Raw genomic sequence first — 16,106 nt, forward strand, 5'->3', positions numbered from 1 at the left:
CACACATCAGTTACATACATGTACATCACAATGGTTCTTATATTAGCTCACACATCAGTTACATACATGTACATCACAATGGTTCTTATATTAGTTCACACATCAGTTACATACATGTACATCACAATGGTCCTTATATTAGCTCACACATCAGTTACATACATGTACATCACAATGGTTCTTATATTAGTTCACACATCAGTTACATACATGTACATCACAATGGTTCTTATATTAGCTCACACATCAGTTACATACATGTACATCACAATGGTTCTTATATTAGCTCACATATCAGTTACATACATGTACATCACAATGGTCCTTATATTAGTTCACACATCAGTTACATACATGTACATCACAATGGTCCTTATATTAGCTCACATATCAGTTACATACATGTACATCACAATGGTCCTTATATTAGCTCACACATCAGTTACATACATGTACATCACAATGGTTCTTATATTAGTTCACACATCAGTTACATACATGTACATCACAATGGTTCTTATATTAGTTCACACATCAGTTACATACATGTACATCACAATGGTGCTTATATTAGCTCACACATCAGTTACATACATGTACATCACAATGGTCCTTATATTAGCTCACACATCAGTTACATACATGTACATTACAATGGTCCTTATATTAGCTCACACATCAGTTACATACATGTACATCACAATGGTTCTTATATTAGCTCACACATCAGTTTATACGTAAACATACACAAGTGGACACATGATGAATGAACACAGGACAGCACCCAGTCCAATAGTTTCCACTTTGGCTAAGTTATGACTGAAATGACAAATCTCTCACATCACACATACATGTACTTGTCGATGACAATAATTCTATATGAAAATGAAAATTTGTGTACAAGCTACTGGAAAATCAATGCATAATATCTCGCTCAAAATCTATTGACATTTTATCTTGAAAACCGATAAGGTATGGTGAAAGACATTTTTAATCATAAAGTCATTTATTCAACAACAGGATTTCATATCAGAACATATTCAGACTCTTTGACTGCAATCTACACTAATGAAACCCTACATAGTCAATAGTTCAGCTACCCAGGGAACTCTTAGGAATATCAAAAATGTCATATTACTCTCAAATATAGCAATCATCCATATTTCTATTATGTCAAAGTCTATTCTCTAAGATCCTTGATTTGTGTTACCATAGATACAAGTACATAAAGTTTGCATCATTAAGATTACAGTGCTGTAGGCATGGTGTAGAGATAAGGTAATAGCAGAGTCTGTCTCATCTTGGTGTTGTTTTGTTGTCATGACAACAATTACCTAAAGGCGATGCTGTCTTGCATAATAATATATTGTGGAGGTGTATTAAAGAGAAATAGAACAGTGTTTTGTAGAAGGTGAGTAAAACCTAACTCACTCACTTCGGAATTTCACATGGGTTTCCCTATTATACACAGACATTTCAGCATAAAAAATCTAATTGCAGGATCCTAATACCAGCTTTTAGCTAAAGCTCCAGTATACATCTCACTTAGTATTCTAAATATTATTTTCACACTGGTTTGCAAAAAGTTTAAAAAGTGAAAAAGAAAAATATAACACAAAGATAAAAATTGGATTTATCAGAAACGGATTGGCGGCAATTGATCTTCCATGTGAATAAGGACAGGTGACAGTAATTTTAGAATACAAAATGTATGTACCTGGACGTGACAACACCTTGGGAGCTGGACACATAGCTGAAAGCTACAGCAAAGCAATTAGCCAGTCAGTCAGTGGACCAACCAGTGTGTGTGCTAGGAGATTTTAACACATGCACATTACCAAGCAGCTGCCTCACCTAGTACCTGTACCAGTATGTGTCCAATTCCCTTGAACAAGACATTAGACATGTGTTATGGCAATGTACCAAGTGCATACACTGCTTGATGTCACCCTCCACTGGGCAGGTCTGATCATAATGTAGTACATCTACTTCCAACATATCACCAGAAACTAAAGAGGGAAGGTCCATGAATGCATCAAACTCGTCTGTGGACTTCTGATACTTCGATAAATTGCAATGTTGTTTTGAAGCAACTATTTGGGATGTGTTTTTCAGTAGTTGCAGATCTGACCCAGAAATTTTAACTGATTGTACATTAATTTCTGTCAGGACTCAATCACTCCAACCAAGTCCATGCAAATTTATGCAAATAATAAACCCTGGATCAACAAGGACTTCAAACAGTGTCTGAATCAGAAAAAAATCATATTTTTGCAGGGATACATGCAGAGAGTTAGACAACTAGAAATGGAATTTAAGTCTTAAATTCCATTTCTAGTTGTCTAACTCTCTGCATGTAAGGCTAAAACTACAAAACTTGAGTACAAAAGCAAGGTTGAGGAGAAGTTCAGAGGTGGTAATGCTCTGGAAGCATTTAGTGGGTTAAATGTTATGATGGGAAGAAAACAGAAGCAACAAAGCATGCAGTTTAATGAACCTACTTCCTTTGCCAAAGAACTAAATATTTTCTATGCACAGTTTGACGTCAGAGATTTTAAAACGAAATGCAATGAGTTATGTCAAAATCTTACAACTCTACAGACAGGACAAAGTTGTCACGAGTTGTCAGTCAGGTGAGAAGGATTATCAGTTCAAAGCAAAAGCAACTCTCCAAACTCTACCATCAGTCATTGAAACGAAAAGCTATTAAAATTTTCAAGGATCAATCACACCCACTACATTCTCAATTCCAAACTCTACCGTCAGGTCAGTGACTCAAAGTTCCCCTTGCAATGAAAAATTGCAACAAAAAGTCTTTCATTCCATCTGCTATTTTCATTTTAAAGTGTGGATTCAGTCTTACATATATTATTTTATAGATCTACGGAGTATTGTTGTACATTTGTATGTTTGATTGTATGTTGTCTGTGATAGCGTTGTTATTTGTATATCAGGATTTCTGAGATGCCAAAAGGAAATTTTCCATTATATCATGTTTTAATTTACAATAATGTATATGTAATGTACAATAAAGGTTTTGAATTGAACTGAATTGAATACAGTGAAAAATACTGCAGTATGAAACAATACATTTGTTGAAGTAGAGATGAATGAAAATGAGTATACTATTATTATAGATCATCTATCTTATATACATCCATACCTCATTGCCTTTGTACAGAGTGCTATCATCTATACATCCATACCTCATTGCCTTTGTACAGAGTGCTATCATCTATACATCCATACCTCATTGCCTTTGTACAGAGTGCTATCATCTATACATCCATACCTCATTGCCTTTATACAGAGTACTATCATCTATCCACTAAACATCCATACCTCATTGCCTTTATACAGAGTGCTATCATCTATACATCCATACCTCATTGCCTTTATACAGAATACTATCATCTACACATCCATACCTCATTGCCTTTGTACAGAGTGCTATCATCTATCATCTATACATCCATACCTCATTGCCTTTATACAGAATACTATCATCTATCATCTATACATCCATACCTCATTGCCTTTATACAGAATACTATCATCTATCATCTATACATCCATACCTCATTGCCTTTATACAGAATACTATCATCTATCATCTATACATCCATACCTCATTGCCTTTATACAGAGTACTATCATCTACACATCCATACCTCATTGCCTTTGTACAGAGTGCTATCATCTATACATCCATACCTCATTGCCTTTATACAGAGTGCTATCATCTATACATCCATACCTCATTGCCTTTGTACAGAGTACTATCATCTATACATCCATACCTCATTGCCTTTGTACAGAGTGCTATCATCTATACATCCATACCTCATTGCCTTTATACAGAGTACTATCATCTATCCACTAAACATCCATACCTCATTGCCTTTATACAGAGTACTATCATCTATACATCCATACCTCATTGCCTTTATACAGCATACTATCATCTATCATCTATACATCCATACCTCATTGCCTTTATACAGAGTACTATCATCTATCCACTAAACATCCATACCTCATTGCCTTTATACAGAGTACTATCATCTATCCACTAAACATCCATACCTCATTACCTTTATACAGAGTACTATCATCTATCATCTATACATCCATACCTCATTGCCTTTATACAGAGTACTATCATCTACACATCCATACCTCATTGCCTTTATACAGAGTGCTATCATCTATCCACTAAACATCCATACCTCATTGCCTTTATACAGAGTACTACCATTTATCCACTAAACATCCATACCTCATTGCCTTTATACAGAGTACTATCATCTATCCACTAAACATCCATACCTCATTGCCTTTATACAGAGTACTATCATCTATCCACTAAACATCCATACCTCATTGCCTTTATACAGAGTACTATCATCTATCCACTAAACATCCATACCTCATTGCCTTTATACAGAGTACTATCATCTATCCTCTATACATCCATACCTCATTGCCTTTATACAGAATACTACCATCTATCCTCTATACATCCATACCTCATTGCCTTTATACAGAATACTATCATCTATCCTCTATACATCCATACCTCATTGCCTTTATACAGAGTACTATCATCTATCATCTATACATCCATACCTCATTGCCTTTATACAGAATACTATCATCTAAACATCCATACCTCATTGCCTTTATACAAAGTACTATCATCTATCCACTAAACATCCATACCTCATTGCCTTTATACAGAGTACTATCCTCTAAACATCCATACCTCATTGCCTTTATACAGAGTACTATCCTCTAAACATCCATACCTCATTGCCTTTATACAAAGTACTATCCTCTAAACATCCATACCTCATTGCCTTTATACAAAGTACTATCCTCTAAACATCCATACCTCATTGCCTTTATACAAAGTACTATCCTCTAAACATCCATACCTCATTGCCTTTATACAGAGTACTATCCTCTAAACATCCATACCTCATTGCATTTATACAAAGTACTATCCTCTAAACATCCATACCTCATTGCCTTTATACAGAGTACTATCCTCTAAACATCCATACCTCATTGCCTTTATACAAAGTACTATCATCTATCCACTAAACATCCATACCTCATTGCCTTTATACAGAGTACTATCATCTATACCCTAAACATCCATACCTCATCGCCTTTATACAGAGTACAATCATCTATACATCCATACCTCATTGCCTTTATACAGAGTACTATCATCTATCATCTATACATCCATACCTCATTGCCTTTATACAGCATACTATCATCTATCCTCTAAACATCCATACCTCATTGCCTTTATACACGGTACTACCATCTATCCACTAAACAACCATACCTCATTGCCTTTATACCGAGTACTATCATCTATCCACTAAACATCCATACCTCATTGCCTTTATACAAAGTACTATCATCTATCCTCTATACATCCATACCTCATTGCCTTTATACAGAGTACTATCATCTATCCACTATACATCCATACCTCATTGCCTTTATACAGAGTACTATCATTTATCCTCTAAACATCCATACCTCATTGCCTTTATACAGAGTACTATCATCTATCCTCTAAACATCCATACCTCATTGCCTTTATACAAAGTACTATCCTCTACACATCCATACCTCATTGCCTTTATACAAAGTACTATCCTCTACACATCCATACCTCATTGCCTTTATACAGAGTACTATCATCTCTCCTCTAAACATCCATACCTCATTGCCTTTATACAGAGTACTATCATCTATACCCTAAACATCCATACCTCATTGCCTTTATACAGAGTACTATCATTTATCCTCTAAACATCCATACCTCATTGCCTTTATACAGAGTACTATCATCTATACCCTAAACATCCATACCTCATCGCCTTTATACAGAGTACAATCATCTATACATCCATACCTCATTGCCTTTATACAGAGTACTATCATCTATCATCTATACATCCATACCTCATTGCCTTTATACAGCATACTATCATCTATCATCTATACATCCATACCTCATTGCCTTTATACAGAGTACTATCATCTATCAACTAAACATCCATACCTCATTGCCTTTATACAGAATACTATCATCTCTCCTCTAAACATCCATACCTCATTGCCTTTATACAGAGTACTATCATCTATCATCTAAACATCCATACCTCATTGCCTTTATACAGAGTACAATCATCTATCATCTAAACATCCATACCTCATTGCCTTTATACAGAGTACTATCATTTATCCACTAAACATCCATACCTCATTGCCTTTATACAGAGTACTATCATCTATCCACTAAACATCCATACCTCATTGCCTTTATACAGAGTACTATCATCTATCATCTAAACATCCATACCTCATTGCCTTTATACAGAGTACAATCATATATCATCTATACATCCATACCTCATTGCCTTTATACAGAGTACAATCATCTATCATCTAAACATCCATACCTCATTGCCTTTATACAGAGTACAATCATCTATCATCTAAACATCCATACCTCATTGCCTTTATACAGAGTACTATCATTTATCCACTAAACATCCATACCTCATTGCCTTTATACAGAGTACTATCATCTATCCTCTAAACATCCATACCTCATTGCCTTTCTACAGAGTACTATCATCTATCCTCTAAACATCCATACCTCATTGCCTTTATACAAAGTACTATCATCTATCCTCTAAACAACCATACATCATTGCCTTTATACAGAGTACTATCATCTATCCTCTAAACATCCATACCTCATTGCCTTTATACAGAGTACTATCATCTATCATCTATACATCCATACCTCATTGCCTGTATACAGAGTACTATCATCTATCCACTAAACATCCATACCTCATTGCCTTTATACAGAGTACTATCATCTATACATCCATACCTCATTGCCTTTATACAGAGTACTATCATCTATCATCTATACATCCATACCTCATTGCCTGTATACAGAGTACTATCATCTATCCTCTAAACATCCATACCTCATTGCCTTTATACAGAGTACTATCATTTATCCTCTAAACATCCATACCTCATTGCCTTTATACAGAGTACTATCATCTATACCCTAAACATCCATACCTCATCGCCTTTATACAGAGTACAATCATCTATACATCCATACCTCATTGCCTTTATACAGAGTACTATCATCTATACATCCATACCTCATTGCCTTTATACAGCATACTATCATCTATACATCCATACCTCATTGCCTTTATACAGAGTACTATCATCTATCAACTAAACATCCATACCTCATTGCCTTTATACAGAATACTATCATCTCTCCTCTAAACATCCATACCTCATTGCCTTTATACAGAGTACTATCATCTATCATCTAAACATCCATACCTCATTGCCTTTATACAGAGTACAATCATCTATCATCTAAACATCCATACCTCATTGCCTTTATACAGAGTACTATCATTTATCCACTAAACATCCATACCTCATTGCCTTTATACAGAGTACTATCATCTATCCACTAAACATCCATACCTCATTGCCTTTATACAGAGTACTATCATCTATCATCTAAACATCCATACCTCATTGCCTTTATACAGAGTACAATCATCTATCATCTATACATCCATACCTCATTGCCTTTATACAGAGTACAATCATCTATCATCTAAACATCCATACCTCATTGCCTTTATACAGAGTACTATCATTTATCCACTAAACATCCATACCTCATTGCCTTTATACAGAGTACTATCATCTATCCTCTAAACATCCATACCTCATTGCCTTTCTACAGAGTACTATCATCTATCCTCTAAACATCCATACCTCATTGCCTTTATACAAAGTACTATCATCTATCCTCTAAACAACCATACATCATTGCCTTTATACAGAGTACTATCATCTATCCTCTAAACATCCATACCTCATTGCCTTTATACAGAGTACTATCATCTATCATCTATACATCCATACCTCATTGCCTGTATACAGAGTACTATCATCTATCCACTAAACATCCATACCTCATTGCCTTTATACAGAGTACTATCATCTATACATCCATACCTCATTGCCTTTATACAGAGTACTATCATCTATCATCTATACATCCATACCTCATTGCCTTTATACAGAGTACTATCATCTATCATCTATACATCCATACCTCATTGCCTGTATACAGAGTACTATCATATATCCTCTAAACAACCATACCTCATTGCCTTTATACAGAGTACTATCATCTATCCTCTAAACAACCATACATCATTGCCTTTATACAGAGTACTATCATCTATCCTCTAAACAACCATACATCATTGCCTTTATACAGAGTATTTGTAAAGTTATATTTCAGTAAACTCAATGACTATACATTATGTTAGACTAACACAAGTTAATGTATACACGAGGCTAATAATAACTTCAATTACTGCCCCCAGGTTATAAATAGTACCACACTAATGTCAAAATTATTCATTTAGTCAGACATAAATTTGAAGTGTTCACAGGTTACACATGTCTGTCACAACCTGGCTATTTAATAATGAAATACTGATAATGATACTTATATACATCTATAGGGCATTTTGTATGTAAAGAATCAATTAATGTAAATGAATTAACTTGATTAAGTGGCCATAAGGATAAGGATTGGGTATTTATATATTGGATTTTAAATTTAGAGAACAATTTCATCAATGTGAAACAACATAGACCAAATCTGTCTTTGTAAGTCATTACATTGCAAAAAGCTTCTAATTTACCGTGTAACAAACAAGGAATTTTTTTTTTTTTTTTTTGTATTTTATTAATCAGTACCTTTTATATGCAATCTTTTTCGTTATGTAAAGAGCACTAAGACGTAGTGTAGTGCGCTTTTTTAAGAAATTAAATAATAAAATAATAATATGTTGTTTCACATTCATTTTTCAAGTAGGATGCCAAGACAGTACCGTACTGTTTTATAACATACATGAAAAATGAAAAATAAACACCCAATCGTCATCCATTTGGCCACTTTAATACTAGTACATGTAGCCTGGAATCCAGTTATGTGGTGATCTTGTCATCACTTTTCCCCAACCATGTGTGGCATTTTCAAAACGATCTACATAAATTGCTTTTAAAAAAATGATGGTAGGTAATGGTAGGGACATCATCTTCTATGAAAGTTATAACCAGAAACCCCAACCACTTTCTGTTACACAGGATTCCCACACCTAGGCAAAAACCCTGAACCCACTTACAGAGATGGGTAAAATTCAAAGTGTTTCATATAACTAAAATTTTCTAAGTTACTCTGCAAGATCAGTGAGAAACTGATGGGGAAAATTAAACTATATTTTACGTACTTTTAAAAAGTTTTATTTCAATAATGTCATTTACAAACTTGCATACACTTTCTAATATTACCTAAATGTAATGAATTGATCATGGATGATGGTGTGCATTGAATATTTATCTTTGAAATGAAATCTCACTATGATAGCATTTCTACAAAGTTGCTGATTACAAACAAATCCATGTCAATGTTCCTTATTATTCTCTATTTACCAACTCTAAGTAAAAAGTATACAATGCAGTTCAAAGGTACACAGACATTATGCAACATGTTTGAAAACCTTACATCTCTATTGATAGCTTGGAGCTCACTACAATTCTCAGCACCATTTCTTCACAAAAGGTTGATTTTAGTTGGGTATTGAAAGGAAACCTGTGCAACAAGATGCACCTTATTATGTATAATCACAAAACACCAATATGGTGGGACAAAATTGAGACTGACTAAACATTTGACATTGATTCAATGAGAAATTTCAGTGAAATGTCTAGAACTTAGAAGAACTAAAGTCGTTTTACCTACAGCAGTGTACTTGCCAACAACCATGGCACCAATGTAGGATTTGTATATCTTTCGTTCTATTTATACCAGTTTCATTATTTGCAGGAAATAATTTAATGCACTGACATTGTGAATAGGATTTGAACAGCAAATAACTTTCTGTACTAATAATATGCAGACAAACCAGGTTTTTATTCATAATTATATTTGAATCATGAACATGTTAATTACAATTTGCCTACATAACATATAACAGGACAATGGTAATTAATTCTTCACCTAAAATGCTTGAATTGCAGCTATAACTTAGTATAAGGAAATAGGTGGGGGGGGGGGATTAAGAGTGGAATGGGGGATGGGCAGTAAGATTTAAACAGTATCCATTCATACTTCATAGCCAATGGTATATGTTAGAAGTCTATCCTATATTGCTCATAATCTAGAGACAACACATGGCTTAGAATGTCTTCTGTGTGGGTGAAGAGAGATCTTGAGATTTGATGCCACAGATAGCATCTAGACTATGTGTCATGGTTACCTAAACATTAACACCACTGTCAATGTCATTCATTTTGACACTTTGGTATGATTTTCAATTTTCAATTACAAGACTTGAATGAAATCTGTTAATAAATTACTTTGAATTTGAAATGGTTTATGTTCCAAGTTCTTGTCTAGTGACTTGTTATCATGAACACATTTCTATTATGGCAACAGTTTTCTACTTTAGATAGTTGATCTAATCATTTCTATTATGGCAACAGTTTTCTACTTTAGATAGTTGATCTAATCATTTCTATTATGGCAACACTTTTCTACTTTAGATAGTTGATCTAATCATTTCTATTATGGCAACAGTTTTCTATTTTGAATAGTTGATCTAATCATTTCTATTATGGCAACAGTTTTCTATTTTGAATAGTTGATCTAATCATTTCTATTATGGCAACACTTTTCTACTTTAGATAGTTGATCTAATCATTTCTATTATGGCAACAGTTTTCTATTTTGAATAGTTGATCTAATCATTTCTATTATGGCAACAGTTTTCTATTTTGAATAGTTGATCTAATCATTTCTATAGTATTATGGCAACAGTTTTCTACCTTGAATAGTTGACCTAATCATTTCTATTATGGCAACAGTTTTCTACTTTAAATAGCTGACCTAATCATTTCTATAGTATTATGGCAACAGTTTTCTACTTTAGATAGTTGATCTAATCATTTCTATTATGGCAACAGTTTTCTACCTTGAATAGTTGACCTAATCATTTCTATTATGGCAACAGTTTTCTACTTTGAATAGCTGACCTAATCATTTCCCTGTATAATGATAACAACTAATTAACTTCAGTTTCCACTGAGATGTTCCAGTACATTACACTCATGTCTTTGCCATTGTCACTGACACTTCATTCTGCAAAGTTACCTTACATTGTATTTACAGTTGGCAATGTAATTGAATAGGAATACTACAGCCAATATGTAGTAACAGTGTAACCCTGACATTCAGTACAACCACAAACATTGTTTCAGTGTCCTTTGACATCACCATTCTGATAAACCCAAATTTTTACTTTTCAGGCCTCTTATTTCATACAGTAAGCCACATTTTTTCATTTACAAATACTGATAATGTGATATGTATTTTGAGTACTAAAATTTTCTCAAAACTTTGTTGACAGTTCAGTCAGATGAAATACACACCCTTCACCATTCTTGAAATAATTACAATATATCCCTATGACATATTGATCAAACAGTACATATACATGTATCTATACTTTTTACACATTTTTTTAGCATTTTGCAATATGAACACAGACTTCATCAATGTTGTTTCACATTGACTCGTTAACTAGGAAGCCATGATAATTTCTTTTTTTAAATAAAAATTTTAAAAATCACAGATGTACCTAGATATAATAACATTGAAAGCAAACTGTGCAAAACAAACACCAGAAACTATAAAGAAGAAAAATATGAAAAATTGAAATATCCAGTCAATGTTTATCTGTGTTTTGATATGTAAAACTTATAGCCCTGAATATATATGTTCATCTAAAATGTAGTATTAAACACTACAGCAAAATAGAATACATCTTTCCATTATTCTCCAAAGAAATTTAGATTTCTCAAATGTCTCCATGAAATTAAACTCTGAAAAATGTATTGTTAGTGTTTCAAATAACCTATTTGACTGTGAAATATGGTTTCTTTGGAATACAACACTGCATTCTGATCCCTCCACTACTACTACTAAGTAAATTACTGCTTTAAAATTAACAAACATTCATCTGTAAAAGTCGGCTCATATTTTGTAATTTACATGAAGCAGTTGTAATTTGAATCTTTGTTCTCAGATCTACACATAATTACTGTATAAGCTTCAATACAATTTTAGTCAAAAATACAAATTTGTTGAAAAATACAAATTTCTGTTTATTGACCAATATCAATTAGCTACCACTATGAGTATGATTGATTGATGTAATTATCACCTACTTACACATAACAGCTTGCTGTCAATCACAACCTATGTTATCCAGTTTCAATATGTTGTTGACTGAATGTTTTTTTCGGACACATACATGTATGATAGCATGTACCGTAACGTTATTTACATGCCACGAAAATGTTGTAAGTCAATGGGTATTTCTATCTGTCAAACCTCCCACTGCCTTGTTTGGGTATATCATAATTCACAACATGCAGCATTATTTGTATTTGTCCAACTAGTGAACAACCTGATAACAACCTGATAAAAGATCGACTGAAAATCTCCAGCGATCGTCGTGCATGTTATTTGAAATAACCTTCCAGCACACGGCTGACATGGTAACGCGTTCGTTATGAAACCAGACCGCTTCATGCATTGAATTAATAAGCTTATCTCACGATCACAGCACTTACCCTTTTTCGATTTATCAGACGGGATGTTTTGAGCCCGAAGTCGTTGATCTAAGATGTATAACATCTCGCCACCAAGATTTATGAACAGCAACGGTAACGTTCGCAGCGACATCGTTGATGCTAGTTATCATATATCGTCAATGAGAGGCCAATGTTATCAAGTGGTTCCTATCTTGACAGCACTGTAGCAGAAGCTAGACGTTCGTCGCTGAGAAATATCCAAAATGGCGACTTACATGAAATCACGCCAACTCTCGTTTCCCAGTTACAACATTGTTACCGTTGAGGGCGACCTGAAAATATATGGTATCGAAACATCATTCCTATCGGCTATATATGGTACAATGCATGCCATGACATCGATACAGGTGTGTAGGCGTGAGTTTACAAGCACAAACAATTTCTCTTGTCGTAGTGCAATCAAATATATTGTTTACATTGTATGGTTGCGCGAAAAAAATTCTAGGAACAAGAGATGGTCTGGGGAGCACATCATGCGCAAAACACATTGAATACATTTTTAACATTCTATTTGGATAGATCTATGGTTGCACGACATACTTTCTTGGATTGAGTGATGGTCCGGGAAGCTGGCACGAAATACATTTTTTTAAATACATGTTCTACATTCTTTGGTTGCACAAAATGCAACCTTCGATCGGGCGATTGTCAGGGAACTTGCACATTCTGTGATTGCACGAAAAACATTCTAGAATCAGGCGATGGTCTGAGGAGCTTGCATTTAATACATATTTTACATTCTATGATTGCACGAAATGCATTCTGGGATCAAACCAATTTGATCCTTCAAACTACAGAGGAATTACATTGCTACCGACTTTGCAAAAACTCTTTGAATCGCCAACAACCATGGAAAATATCACATCCCCACAAGCAGGTTATCAACCTGGTCAAAGTAATATTACTACAGCATTCTGTACCGGGATTCTGTATTGTAGAGACGATACTTCATCACATTGAAAGGTGTAGCAAAGTATTTACGTGTACTGTTGTACAAATTGTACACCATGGGTGCGTAAATTCAAAACTTAGGAGGATCTTACAAAATATGTTCTATGGACAAAAATGTCAAATTGCCATTGATATGTGAATATCCTATATTTCAGGGTGTACGACAGGGAAGCATTCTTGCAACGACTCTTTTCCTAATTTACGCTAACAACCTCTTTGTTGAACACGAAAGTCACATTACAGTGGTGGGACAAGCTCTTCGTTGAACAAGAAAAGTCACGTTACAGTGGTGTCGGATGTTACATGGGTTCGCTATTTCTTGGTTCACCTGCTTTAGCAGACAACATTTCAATATTAGCATCAACTCATTCTACATGTCAGACAATGCTAAACTTTCAACCTCAAATTTATAATGTAGATTATTAGGTTTTGGAGAAACAACTTAGAGAATGCAATCGCTCTTGCCTGGAATCATGCAGATTGGACTTTTACATTTTGTCTTTTCAATCGTTTGACTTGATATGACATTTTAGAATAAACTGCAGTTCAAACTCATTGAAACTCATGTAGTTGGAAATAAGTACAAAATAGCTAGTAATATATATAATATATATATATAATGATGTAATCAATATATGCTGAATTAACTCATTTGACTCATGACTTAACTCTTGATTCGATTTGACTCAATTTTACTTGACTTACCTTTACTTGACCTTGACCTTGACCTTGACCTACCATTACTTGACCCAGCTTCAGCTTGACTTACCTTGACTTGACTTGACTTGACTTGACTTGACATTACTTGATATTACTTACCTTTACTTGACCTGACATGAACATTTAGAGGGTGGGCAAGAGTACTTTGTACATAATAGGGCCATTTTATTTTTCGCTATTTGTCAAATAAAATCATAATCCAGTGGTCGGCATACTGCTTAATCAACTGTTAATTTTTACTGTAATCAGTAAAGGTACCACTTTTTGCGTACTCATAATTGAAAAATACATAAAACTGTACAGGTCCATAACTGTACGATGTTAAACGGATTCAATAGAAGCAACACTAAATACGATCCGTCACATGTTCATATACCCAGGACTTTGTAAAAATAGCATTCATATCAGAATACAGTGTCTTTTTTGTCCTTTTTTTTTTGGGGGGGGGGTCCCAGCCCACGAAGGTCAAAGTTTGTCGATGGAAAGGAAAGAATGAATGTTCCTCTTGATCAGGGAATTTAAAGGTATCAATTAAAAGTAAATGAAAGATCGATCATTTATTTAATTGTCGGCCAATGTCATGGAATATTCGTAATGCAATGTTATGTAATTCACTAACTTTAATACCACAAAGCTTAATAGGAGGATGGATGTATGATAAACCAAGCGGTAGTTCATTAGTTGTTACAAAGGTCTTAGACTGTCACTTGCTATTTACATTTCTGTAACTGTACATGTATTAATGTTGCACAGCTTGATAATGGTTTTGTTTAACACCGAGCTGTGCATAATCACCATTTCAAAACCGACCTCATGGGTTCCCTAGGCCTGTTGCGAATACATTGTATATGCTAGTCTGGATGCCAACATGATCTCCAACCTAATGAGTGGAGGTGTAATCGTAATGATACCGTATAGGAACTAGACTAAATATATGTATGGCATTCAAAATGATGCATTATACATTTACTACTTTATACTATTAATTCACATATTTCTCTATTTGTTCTTTGAAAAAGCAATATTTCTATTTTGTTTAGAAGGGCGTGATGATACGTCAATATAGCACCAGACCGCAGACCTTTGGTCCCAAAATTTCAAAACGTTTCAACGACTGGAGAGAGACACCCCACTCGGTTGCTCATATTTCTCATTGTTGTAGTTCCATCCTAATTGTATTGTTTTATCTCCTGCTTTTAGAATTGCCTATATCTCTGAAAACATATTCAACAGACAGTCATTCAAAACAGTTTGTCGAAAATGTAAGGAGGCATTGACTGCTCATCTAACCATCAATATGTTGTCATGGGTTTTACAAGAAGTGGTAGATGTATTAGAATATGTATTCCTTGGACCAGCTATAATTATAAAACGTATATGTAATCTCCAGTTTATTTTCATCGTAATTCGTAAATTGTGTTTTTTCATCTTCGTAATTTGTCATTCAACACTTATTTTTTTGTAAATCGTACTGAGGGACACCCTTGCCCACCCTCAATTTAGAATACTATATTTCAAACTAATGGACACAAAGTACAAATATCAAACATATTCTTGAATACATGCACTTCTGAAAACAATATTCAATAACTGAGCTTTAAACTTCAGTAACAACT

At 34.3% G+C, this 16,106-nt stretch overlaps 1 protein-coding gene across 1 annotated transcript in view; it reads right to left on the reverse strand.

Moving 5' to 3' along the window:
* The window catches only part of LOC144432518 (protein OSCP1-like), a 45,947-nt gene extending 32,961 nt beyond the window's left edge, over window positions 1–12,986 (reverse strand). Inside the window, exon 1 of the mRNA XM_078120742.1 lies at window positions 12,799–12,986. Coding sequence (XP_077976868.1) covers window positions 12,799–12,910 — 112 coding nt within the window. The 5' untranslated portion in view covers window positions 12,911–12,986. The remainder of the gene's footprint in view (window positions 1–12,798) is intronic.
* Between the last annotated feature and the right edge of the window lie 3,120 nt (window positions 12,987–16,106).

This window comes from Glandiceps talaboti, chromosome 3 (assembly GCF_964340395.1).
Source record: "Glandiceps talaboti chromosome 3, keGlaTala1.1, whole genome shotgun sequence".
Classification (NCBI taxonomy): Eukaryota; Metazoa; Hemichordata; class Enteropneusta; family Spengelidae; genus Glandiceps; species Glandiceps talaboti.